Here is a 13,031-nt window from a genome sequence, read left to right as displayed (position 1 = left end):
AGACTCATAATATAAGTCTGATTTTGGTACAATCCAGTCAACTGGTGATTCATAAACAGCAATTGCATTGGGAAGGAAAAAAAAACAACAACAATTCTTAATCTTATTTTGGATGTCAGGTTTACTGAAAACCAAGTGATCTGATGAAATTTGAAAAAGAAGTCATTCAGGGTTGTGGGAAACAGCTTTTCAGGCCCTAAAACAGCTTTTTAAAAATAGCAAAGGACAGAAAGTGATGATAACTGTTTTAAGCCATGAAAATCATCTTTCTTTCTGTTTTAATAAAAGATTATACACACTTTTTAAACATGTTTAAGTTTAAAGTGAAAACCAAGTGATCTGAAGACTTTTGAAAAGGTTGTCATTCTGCGTAGCGGGAAACCACTTTTCAGGCCCTAAAACAGCTTTTTCAGGCCAAAAGGAGCAAAGAACAGAAAGCGATTACTTTAAACCAAGAAAATCATAATTCTTTCTGTTTTAAACATGCTTAAGTTTAATGAGAAAACCAAGTGATATGAAGAAGTCTGGAAAAGTTGTCATCCTGCGTTGCGGGAAACAACTTTTCAGGCCAAAAAGTAGCAGAGAAGAAAAAGTGATAACTGCTTTAAACCATGAAAATCATCATTATTTCTGTTTTAAAAAAAAATATTATACACACTTTTTGAACATGCTTAAGTTTAAAGCGAAAAACAAGTTATCTAAAAAAGTTTGGAAAAGTTGTCAGTCTGCGTTGTAAGAAAACAGCTCTAAACAGCTCTAAAACAGCATTTTCAGGCAAAAAGTAGCAAAGAACAGAAAGTGATAACTGCTTTAGACCATAAAAACATCATTATTTCTGTTTTTAAAAAAAGATTACATGCAGTTTTAAACATGTTTAGCAAGTTTAAAGTGAAAACCAAGTGATCTGAAGACTTTTGAAAAGGTTGTCATTCTGCGTTGCGGGAAACCACTTTTCAGGCCCTAAAACAGCTTTTTCAGGCCAAAAGGAGGAAAGAACAGAAAGCGATTACTTTAAACCAGGAAAATCATCATTCTTTCTGTTTTAAACATGCTTAAGTTTAATGAGAAAACCAAGTGATATGAAGAAGTTTGGAAAAGTTGTCATTCTGCATTGGGGGAAACACATTTTCAGGCCCTAAAACAGGCAGCAAAGAACAGAATGTGATAAAAACTGCTTAAAATGATGAAAATCATTGTTCTTTCTGTTTTAAAAACAACATTATATCTGCATGAGGTCACCATTTTCTCAAGATATATTTAGGAAAATAATGGCATCATTGGCAAAAAAATAAAAACCATTAAATAAATTAATAAACCTAAAATCCTTTGCATTGTCAAGTTTGAATGAATGGCCAAAACACATAAAATTATATATTTTGCCAGTTTTAACCAATTTTTATTATTTGTTTTGAAGCTTTTAATGTGTGGATCTGCAAAACAAGCCCTACTTGTTGTTTATTAATCTACATCAATGTTTTCATGTGCAGTAACCATGAAAAAATATTCAGCACCTTTTCTGTTGCCAAGAATACAATAGATATGTCTGTACAGAAATCAACTTCCATAATAAACCTATGAAACAGTCACCCTACATCTTGATATCTCTAAAATTATATATACTACCTTTCACCCTAAAAATGTGCCGCTTTCTCTAAATGTGAAATGTAAAATTTGTAGTCACTAATGATGTCGGATTCTGAATATAAAAATAGCTTTGCAAAAAACCTCCTGAATCTGGAGAGCGAGCGAGCGAGAGAAAAAAGAAAAATAGAGAAAGCCTTCAGCGGTTGAGTCGCAATTCACCTGAACAGATTGAGCCTTATTGTTTAGAGATTTGCTGGTGTATCTGTGCTGCGTGTATCAAATGAGGTGAGGCTACGCTCCGAGTAATAATCTTCTCTCTAAGAAGATGCTGTAAATCCTAATGCACAAGTGTCAGCAGTTCTTAATGCAAGTACTGCTCTCCTCTGACCCGCACATTTATAAAGCCCGCTTTAAGATTCCCCCAGAGCCTCCAGCCATCGAGCAATAATACTTAGAAGTTAATTACTAAAACTTTTACTATAATAGATGAATCATAACATGATCAGGGTGTTATCTGCATGTCATTTATACATTAAACCAGCTACTGGATAAATATTCAAGATCTTAGATTTGGAAGTCTTGATAATCTGTTACATAAATGAACCACAAATCTAAAGGTTTTTTAATTTTTTTATTTTGATTTGGTCCCACTTTATATTAGGTGTCCTTAACTAATATGTACATGCACTGAAATTAATCATTTGCTATAATTAGTGGAGTAACGGATTACAAATCTCATAGTTCGGATCACATTATGATTTTTCAGTCATGTATCGGACCAATTTTCGGATCAGCCAAAAAGGGGAAGAGACAAATGTAATTTGCGTTCCATTCATTACAAAAACATATTAAAAATATTACAAATAAAATGAAGAAATAATCAATTGAATAAAAATAAATTGTAAAATATACAGTACTGTCAAAAATTCACTGTTACTATTACTGTTGCTGATAACACTAAATGTAGAAATCTGACTGTAATTTGACCAACCCATATTTATTTTTAGTCTCATTTTCAATAAATGATTATTCCCTCATAAAACTTCTCGTTTCATTGGTAGATGATCATTTTTGAAGAACTATTCGGTGGCATATTTTTGATGGCTGGTTGTCGCCACCTATTAGTTAACTAATGTAATTGCTGCCTACAACTTTCATTTTTAAGCGTCGCTAAACGCATATGACGGTGATTTTAGTCTTTACCATAAACATCAGTGATTTTTTTCTAAGCTATAAACTCTTATGCCAGAACTTCTGTGTTATATGACTGTTTGTAACTTCATAACTAACTCAAAACACTAAAGACTGAAAATCTTTCTTATTTTTGTGTTTTTCAAAAAGATTAATAAACATTAGCAAATCACCATCATTTATAATTTATGTTGTGTGGGTGTTGAGATCCTGATCTTTTCATGATTAATCGTGCAGCTTACACTGAAAGCAATAATGCAGGCTAAACAATAGTGACAGAAAACTCACTTAATAACTCACAAATTAATTACCACACCTTCTAAGAAACCCATCACATCCCGAATAACCTACCTCAACTTCTTCCGTCATCATTATATTTTACAGGAAAGTCTAAATGCTTTCATACATGTGATTTGAATGACATAAGAGGCGATCTCTCTGTGATCGTTACAGGATTAATCTACAAGTAATAAAAAATTATTAATCTGCGTGTCACGTGTGTTCCGAACCATAGGTTGTGATTCGTACTAATCCCAGATAAACCGTGATCCGTTACACCCCTAGTTACAATATACTTTCTTTTTGTTTAAATACATGTTTTTTGTACTTATGATAAATTAAATAGCGGCACATAATTACATCTGTAATTAATTTTTGTATTTACACTGTTGACCATCCCTTACACCTTAACCCACTCTTAAAACTACCCATACCATCAACCCTGTCCCTAACACTACATGTATCCCACCTCAAGAGCACCACAAGTGTTCTACAATTACTTATGAACACAGTAAGTACATTTGTATTTATTTTTTGGCGCAATTACATAGTAGTTAAGGCCACCTAATATAAAGCGAGACCTTAGATTTATCCATGAAAGCCGAATAAATAAGCATTCCATTGATGTATAGTTTGTTTTGATAGGACAATATTTGTCTGGGATAAAACTATTTGAATATCTGGAATCTGAGGGTTCATAAATATCTAAATATTGAAGAAAATCCCCTTTAAATTTGTCCACCCCTTTAAAAGTGTTCAGGAATGCACATTACTATTACAAACGTTGAGTTTTGATATATTTACACTACACTATTTATAGTAGGATTTACTAAATATCTTCATATAACTAAATCTTTACTTTATTCTAGTGATATTTTGGCATAAAGAAAAATTCATAACTGACTCATTCGATGTATTTTGGTCAATAGCAAAGATGCATTCAAGTCAGCTAATTATCCAAAGATTTCTTTTACACATGTTTTTTGCAAAAACATGAACAGTATTTGGTTCTCCTACTCTTCTTCTCATGCACAAACATTTGAACCATGTTGTGCATTGACATATTGATATTAGTGGAAATCTATTTCGTGTTACAGGGTGTTTTCCACTGTTTTTGTAATTGCTCTTTGCAGCCATGTTGTCACTTTCTCATGAATCCATCTGCGCTCACATAAAAACTCAACTGAGCTTTTCCTCTGCTTCTCTCAATACTTACAACTGCAATTCTGTCATTACTGAATTAGTCAAAATGTTCCTGTTTGTGCTTGAATCGCACATTTTCCTGTGAAACAGCACTTTTTCTTTAACAAAAGTCTTATGCAGTCTGTATTCACGGTGGATTCATTGTGATGAATCAACTTATTCTTGATCTTGTGATAGATGAAAACATATTTTAAGCTTCATAAACTGCTTGTTCTAGAAATATATAAAAAATCTGAAATATATGACACCTCAAACTGCCTAAACGGCACCTACAGCTCTGCATACAGCAACTTTCAGATGGATCGCAGTTTTGAGAGAGATGACATTTTAGAGGGCCTAAATGTAAGACTTTTCATGCACTAAAGGAGTATTTGGACAGCACAGTAGCTCAGTGGTTAGCACTGTTGCCTCACAGCAAGAAGGTCACTGGTTCGAGTCCTGACTGGGCCAGTTGGCTGTGTGGAGTTTGCATGTTCTCCCCAAGTTCATGTGGGTTTCCTTTGGGTGCTCCGGTTTCCCCCACAGTCCAAACACATGCACTATAGGTGAATTGGGTAAACAAAATTGGCTGTAGTGTATGAATTTGTGTGTGTATGGGTGTTTCCCAGCACTGGGTTGCGGCCGGAAGGGCATCCGCTTGGTAAAACATATGCCGGAATAGTTGGCGGTTCATTCCCCTGTGTCGATTTCTGATAAATCAAAGACTAAGCCGAAGGAAAATGATTGAAGGAATGAATGAAGGAGTAGTTCACTTCATGTAAGACCTCCTCTTGATCTCCCCTGAGTTTTTTTTCTCTTTTTTTTTCTAATATTGACTTTAAGGGAAAAAATATTCTGGAAGTCAATGGTGACCTCAGTCTGAAACTACTCCTTTAAAGGACAACTCACCCAAAAATGAAAATTCTGTCATCATTTACGGACTCTTTACTTGTTTAAAACCTTTATTAATTTCTTTCTTCTGTTAAACACAAAAGAAGATATTTTGAAAAACGTTGGGAACCTGTGACCATTGACTTCCATAGTATCTGTTTTTTTCTACTATGAAAGTCAATGGTTACAGGCTTTTAGGCTCCTCAGTATTTTTGTGTTTAACAGAAGAAAGAAATCCATAAAGGTATGGAACCACTTGAGGAAGAGTAAATGATGAATAAAAAAATTTTGGGGGGGTGAACTATCCCTTTAATTGCATTTTTTGTTGCCAATATGTAATATACTTGTAACTAAACTTAAAAAAAAAACAAGGGACTTTCTCCAGCTTAATTGGTTATAAAAGCCTATAGACTTTTAGATTTTTATTAAAGAATTTGGGACATTTTAGTAGTGAAAATCTAAAGTATGTTTACATACCAAACACCTCTCTTCCATTCTTTGACATGTTAAACAAATGCTTACAATGCTTTTCATAATGCTTATGAAGCTGTTCTGTTCTATAATGCAAGTGTACAGAAAAGGATTAAATCAAACTTTAGCCTCCCATAGTTGGATCTACAGTACTGTATATGGTTTTAAATGTACTTTACAGTCAAATCAAACTATCATATTGGTGCCTCTATAATCACTTAATTTGCTGACTTGAGTTAATATCAATGACATGCTTTATTTTTGTTGCATTTGCTATGTCATTCAGAGGAATTAGTATATTTAAATATGCATCTAAATATTGCACGTTTCTAATTCTACATGTAGCCTATATTGGGTCACAAATTAAGGTAAATCTAAAGTAGCGAACATCCACTTACCCACAGGTTTGTTGACTCCCAGAAATCCTGCACTGCCCAGGATTTTGAAGATCTTATGAGCAGGAAACAGTCCTTCCTCCTCCCATTTGTCCACATGAGGGTTGATCTCTTGATCGATAATCTGTAAAACATTCAAAATATAGTCAGAATGCTCGATTACTGTAATAAAGTTAAATTAAACACATCGGATGGTTTTAAATGTGTACAGGATATCCCATTTTGATGTCCACATCAAGTTAAAGCATATTAAGTAAAAGCAAAGTGTCTAATGTTTCAAACAGCCTTTGTGAAAATAACATTTATTTTATTTATTTATATTCCCTTTATTTATCAGGGCTTGCCACAGTGAAATGAACTGCCAACTATTCCAGCATACGTTTTACAGAGCGGATGCCCTTCCAGATGCAACCCAGTATTGGGAAACATCCACACACATACACTACAGCCAATTTAGTTTATTCAATTCACCTATAGTGCATGTCTTGGCAAACTCCACACAGAAATGCCAACTGATCCAGCTGGGACGCGAACCAGCGACCTTCTTGCTGTGAGGTGACAGTGCTAACCATCGAGATACATGGTCACCCATTATTCCTTTTAGCATAAACTGTATTTATAGTAACACTTTAAAATAATGGTCCATTAGTTAATGTATTTAGTAACATGAACAAACAATTAGTAATACATTTATTATGGGATTTATTCATCTTTGTTAATGTTATTTAAGTTCATGTTAGGTAATGTTAAATCATTTTTCATTAACTAATGTTAACAAGCACAACTTTGAATTTTAATTATGCTTTAGTTAATGTTGAACTATTATTAAATGCTTAATAAGATTATTTAATATTAGTAAATACATGAACTTAACCGTTATTGTAAAGTGTTACTGTATTTTTAAAATGTATTAAAGAATGTGATCACAATAATTTATTTGCATATTTTAAATGCTAATAAATAAATTGAAGAAAAAAAAATGAAATAAAACTAGTAGGATAGTAGCAAACATAGTGGCATCATTTTTGTACGCTATAAACTATTGTTATACTAAATTATATTTTTAGCGTCTGCTCTACAGGCAGTTTTGTAAATCCTAGTAATATAAATATTTTTTTTGTACAGAAAAAAATGATTAAAGAGAACAAATTGTAATATTTGATGATCCATAAGTCTTACCAAGCTAATTGTCAAAGAAGTCACATTAAATTTCTGAAAGACATGTGCCCAAGCAATTAGCAGTGTCATTTGAATCCAGTTTGCACCACTTTCTGATCCATAACCACCCTGAAAAATTGGTTCATTTGATTTATTGGTTCATTTAATTTTTTAAGGTAAATGATTGCAAACAATTTATATTACAAACAAATTAGGTTGAACATTACTACATTTAATTTGTTTGTTTAAATTCAGCCCATATAAATTATTTGTAACCACTTAACTAATTAGTAAATCCAATGAATGATTTTTTTCAATGAGTCATTTACTCATCACTTTCATTCATTCATACATTTCTTTTCATCTTAGTCCCTTTATTAATCAGGGGTCGCCACAGCGGAATAAACCTCCAACTTATCCAGCATATGTTTTACGCAGCCGATTCCCTTCCAGCTGCAACCCAACACTGGGTAATTACTCATCACTTCCCGCCCTCTATATATATATATACATATATAAAAGTGGCAAAAAGCCCAAAATTATTAAAAGACTTCAAGTGCCGTAAAGAGTACAACACCATCACAATAGGATGCTTCCTTGAAAGTGGGACCGAGCCGCTAGACTTCCTTCTGAGTCACTTCAAGACGCCTGTATGCTGCAATAACCCATCATTGTGAAATATAATGAGAATCTGCAATGTAGCCGACATCTGAACCCTACAGACACGGCCTGAAATATACTCCTGACTGCACAGAGACAAACTAAACATCCATTATCATTTTCAAGTTTAGTTGGTAAGCTGAATGAGTCAACGTCTTTATCCAGAAACTGAATAAGAGAGACCGCATGATAAATCAAATTATAATTTTATACATTCATTCATTTTCCTTTGGCTTAGTCCCTGATTTATCAGGGGTTGCCATAGCGGAATGAACCGCCAACTATTCTGCCATATGTTTAAGGCAGTGGATGCCCTGCCAGCCGCACCCCAGTACTGGGGACTAACACATACACTCTCACATTCACGCTCATTCACTACAGCCAATTTAGCTTATTCAATTCACCTACAATGTATGTCTTTAGACTGTGGGGGAAACCAGAGCATCCGGAGGAAACCCAAATAAAAATGTGACCTTGGTGTACATAAAACTTTTAAAAATCTTAAACCCAAACGTTTGAATGGTAGTATATAATTCGTAAATAATTAATGATTCTGTCGGTTAACATGTTGATTTTGGTCGGCGCAATAGCTTAGTGGTTAGCACGTCGACATATGGTGCAGTAGCATGTCAGGGCGTCCTGAGTTCGAGTCCTGGCTCGAGGACATTTCCCTACCTTACCCCTCTCTCTCTCTCTCTCCAACTTCGCTTCCTGTCTAAATACTGTCCTATCTAATAAAGGTAAAAAAATCAATCTTTAACAAGTTGATTTTGGATTTTTATGAAATTATAATAACAATAATCATAATATTAGATTCTTTTAGCACAATTATGTCAAAAAAAGAAAAGAAAAATCCTTATCTTTGCTTATCAGTGCACTCATAATTTAAGCTAATAAAATTCTTCTTCTTATGGTATCTAGACCTTTGCTTTCTGATTTAAAACAATTTTTTTTAACACAAACATTCCAAAACCACATGCTTTGTGTAATTCTAACATGATTACACATGTGAAGCTCGTGTTTTTTCCTGTAAGACACTGTTTTCTGTAGAATAAAAGAGATTAGAGACAGACAATTTCCAAAAATTAGGGTAAACTTCTAATCAGCCAATCACATGGCAGCATCTCATGGTCAAGACAATTTACTGCAGTTCAAACTGAGCATCAGAATGGGGAAGAAAGGTGATTTAAGTGACTTTGAATGTAGCATGGTTGTTGGTGTCAGACAGGCTGGTCTGTGAATTTCAGAAGCTGCTGATCTACTGGGATTTTTACACACAACCATCTCTAGGGTTTACAGAGAATGGTCAGAAAAAGAGGAAATATCCAGTGAGCGGCAGTTCTGTGGACGCAAATGCCTTGTGATGCCAGAGGTCAGAGGAAAATGGCCAGACTGGTTCCATCTGATAAAAAGGCAAAAGTAACTCAAATAACCACTCGTTACAACCGGGGTCTGCAGAAGAGCATCTCTGAATTCACAACACGTCTAACCTTGAGGCAGATGGGCTACAGCAGCAGAAGACCACACCGGGTGCCACTCCTGACAGCTAAGAACAGGAAACTGAGGCTTCAATTCACACAGGTTCACCAAAATTGGACAATAGAAGGTTAGAAAAATGTTGCCTGGTCTGATGAGTCTCAATTTCTGCTGTGACATTCGGATGGTAGGGTTAGAATTTGGCGTAAACAACATGAAAGCATGGATCCATCCTGCCTTGTATCAATGGTTCAGGCTGGTGGTTGTGGTGTAATGGTGTGAGGGATATTTTCTTGGCACACTTTTGACCAATTAGTACCAATTGAGCATCGTGTCAACGCCACAGCCTACCAGAGTACTGTTGCTGACCATGTCCATTTCTTTATGACCACAGTGTACCCATCTTCTGATGGCTACTTCCAGCAGGATAACACGCCATGTCATAAAGTGTGAATCATCTCAGAGTGATTTCTTGAACATGACAATGAGTTTACTGTACTCAAATGACCTCTACAGTCACCAGATCCCAATCCAATAGAGCACCTTTGGGATGTGGTGGAATGGGAGGTTCACATGATGGATGTGCAGCCAACAAATCTGCAGCAACTGTGTGATGCTATCATATCAATGAGGACCAAAATATCTGAGGAATATTTCCAGTACCTTGTTGAATCTATGCCACGATGGATTAAGGCAGCTCTGAAGGCAAAACTAGGTCCAATCCGGTACTAGTAAAGTGTACCTAATAAAGTGGCCGGTGAGTGTATACAGCAAGATAAATGGTGCTGTACAAGTAAATACAGTACAGTTTTGCTGTAACTGATTTACAGTAAGTTACTGCCGAATTGCTGCCAGTAAGTTACTGTAGATTCTACAGGAAATTAACTGTGTATGTTCCCAGTCATCCAGGCTACACATAACATAAAGGTTTATATGTTTGGTTGAACTTTTAAATTAAAAACAGATATAGCAGAAGCCAGCCAATTAAAAGTCATCAGACCTTGTAATACTCATTGTCTGTACCGTTCAGTGTCTGATTACAAGAACACTATGATGCTGTAACCTAGGAGTCAATGTAAAGCAAAGCAATTCATTAAAATCTACTTACACAAATGAAGCAGAAACAAAAAGAGCTAAATGCTTTTCTCCCCCCAATAATGCATTGTGTGGACAATAAAACTAAGTTGATTCAAGCGTGATGAGCCAATCATTTTAATTCAATTAAGGCAATAAAGCTCTCCATCTGTGGAAATGACTGCTCTCTGTCATGCTTGTACGTTTAATGGGTTCAGATTGAGCGAAACAGTATCAGTATGAGCTGTGAAAAGTTAGAAAAATACTGCAGAGGGATGAGCAGCACATTTCCCCTGAAAACACACAGACGTGCAGCTTTTCGAGCCAACCAAAACGTCCCGACTCGAAATCTGTACGCAAAACAAACAGCGCTTAAAAAACGAAAGGAAGCAAGAGGTCAATAGTGAGCTATAACAATCTCAGCATGAAGAAAAACCTTAAAAACTGGCAGAGAACATTTACTGGAAGTGTCATAGTGTGTATAGCTTGATTCAAAACCCCCAGAAGACTGTGACTGGATAATACGGGCAGAAAGGAAGGGTGGTCCGCCCTGTCAGAACCTACAGTACAAGGTTTTTAATTCTGAATCAAGGTTGGAAACATTCCTCAATTCTCAGAGCTCAGAAATCGGACCAATAGTGTTTGTCAACACTTCATGCACCCAGAAGACATGACTATTGAATTAATGTGAATAACACGGCAGGGTGATGCTTCCGGGAAGTGCTAACCGGAATTTGATTGTGAACATTTTAGATGTTTTAATCATACTATTATTAATCCAAACTTATCTGGACATAATGTTAGTGTTACTTAAGAATAATAATGTGAAGAATTTCACCTTGAGTCATAAACTGACCTTCAGGGGGAAAAAAGCCGCAATACTGAGTAAAATTTAAAAACAAAGTGGCAAACTGAACTCACACTTCTCTATTCAGCTCTACCCCACCATGGCTTAAAATTACAATTAAAATAGTAATGTTGTGATTAATCATTACAAAAAAGTTATTTAAATCTAATATGTCAATACGTATTAAATATTAAAATATTACTTGCTTTTAATAAAGCTGGAATTTCAAGATCTTTACCTCATTCTGATGCTCTACTGTGTTCAATTATTATTTGTTCCCAATCATTAATCATGGTTCTTATTAGTTGCATTTTTTTGTACAATTTACCTTTCAGGACTCCTCTTCATGAAAACAACAGCATTTATTTTAAATAAATACTTTTGTAATATTATATGTTATTATTCATTGTCAGTTTTTGCCTATTTAATTTGTATTAAATAGTAATAACTAAATAATAAATGTTAAATAATATTTATTTTAAAATGTCAAGTTTATTATGATTAAGTTTATTATACACTGTAAAATATATCTGTTAATTAACAATTTTCATATTTTGTGATTCACAAATTGCGAAAATTTAAACTTACAGTTTAACAAAGTGACTTTTATTGACATTTTAGTAGTGTAAAATAATAAAATGTATGAGAAATAATATAGAGAGAAATAAGTCTGTAAAAGAACAGAAATGTACAGGCAGTTTATTACAAGGTTTTGTAGCATAATCTAAAACACAAACCCTGACAATATATCACTGTAAACTATAAAAAATATTAGTAAAAGTCACTTTTTTCCAACTTTTTAAGATTAAAAGTTTTTGGGAGAAAGATCAAGGTCCCATAATGCAATTCAAAAGCATAAATAAACGGGGAAAAATAAAAACATGAATACGTAAAACTGCTAATTTACGGATATTTTTTACAGTGTATGTTTTTGAAATATGAAAAATGTAAAACAGCACAACTGTCTTATCATTAAGAATTATCAAATGTTTCGAATGTTCAAATGAAGGTGCAGTAGGCGATTGTCTTCAGAAACATTTTTTTGTTCTGCTAGTTGAAAGTCTCTTTACATTCTAATAATAATGATTAAAGTAAATGATCTAAATGTATTTATATGTATTTTGATATTCTGGGTAAGTCAGAAGACTAAAAAAGTTCATCTAATTAAAATTTGTCAGGCCGTTAATTCCCAAAATTCTGATAAGTAGCCCAAACTGTCAAGAGATTTGTACATCTGCGCACCCCTGTTCACGCAGACGGATCCACCATTTGCACATCCACGTTTGTTCACATGTACACAAGAGAGTAACAGCAGTAAAAAAAAAAGCTGAATGAAAACTTTTTAAAATCCTGAATCCAGAGTTACTTTTGCAAGCTGGAGGAAAGATGACACCATGGCTGAAGTATTTCTTTTAGACAGGTAATGTTATGTTTTAAAAGTGTTTTAGTAATGCAAAGCTGATGTAGATACTGTTGTTTTGCGAATGGGTTATATGCACTGAATTGTTTTTCAGCCACTGAAATCTTCCGGAGAACGATTAATGTGACTGTTTTCAGTTTCATAAAGTACCTTTTACAGCATCGATAATGTAGATTTTTATTTAGTTTAACAACAAAACATCAGTAAATAGCGTTATTCCGCCTAGCCTGCTTTACTGAGCTGAAGTTGGTTTTATATTCACATTGATTCATTTTTAAACAATGACACCCTGTGACGCGCTCCCTATATTTTTTTCATGCTACTTTGAATATTCAGTCTGAAATAGCATAGAAGTATGGCTTAGTAATAAGTGTAATTCCTGCACCCCGCCGGCCAATCACTA

The 13,031-nt window shown here is 34.4% G+C and overlaps 1 protein-coding gene across 1 annotated transcript in view; it reads right to left on the bottom strand.

Annotated features, from left to right (window-relative positions):
* The window catches only part of zgc:85777 (uncharacterized protein LOC405871 homolog), a 37,145-nt gene that overhangs the window by 21,414 nt on the left and 2,700 nt on the right, over positions 1-13,031 (bottom strand). Inside the window, exon 2 of the mRNA XM_056479108.1 lies at positions 5,997-6,117. Within this exon, the coding sequence (XP_056335083.1) occupies positions 5,997-6,117 (121 nt within the window). The remainder of the gene's footprint in view (positions 1-5,996; positions 6,118-13,031) is intronic.

This window comes from Danio aesculapii, chromosome 19 (genome assembly GCF_903798145.1).
Source record: "Danio aesculapii chromosome 19, fDanAes4.1, whole genome shotgun sequence".
NCBI classification, from domain to species: domain Eukaryota; kingdom Metazoa; phylum Chordata; class Actinopteri; order Cypriniformes; family Danionidae; genus Danio; species Danio aesculapii.
The sequence above is the reverse complement of the archived record's forward strand: the minus strand, read 5'-3'. Positions and strand labels throughout refer to the sequence as shown.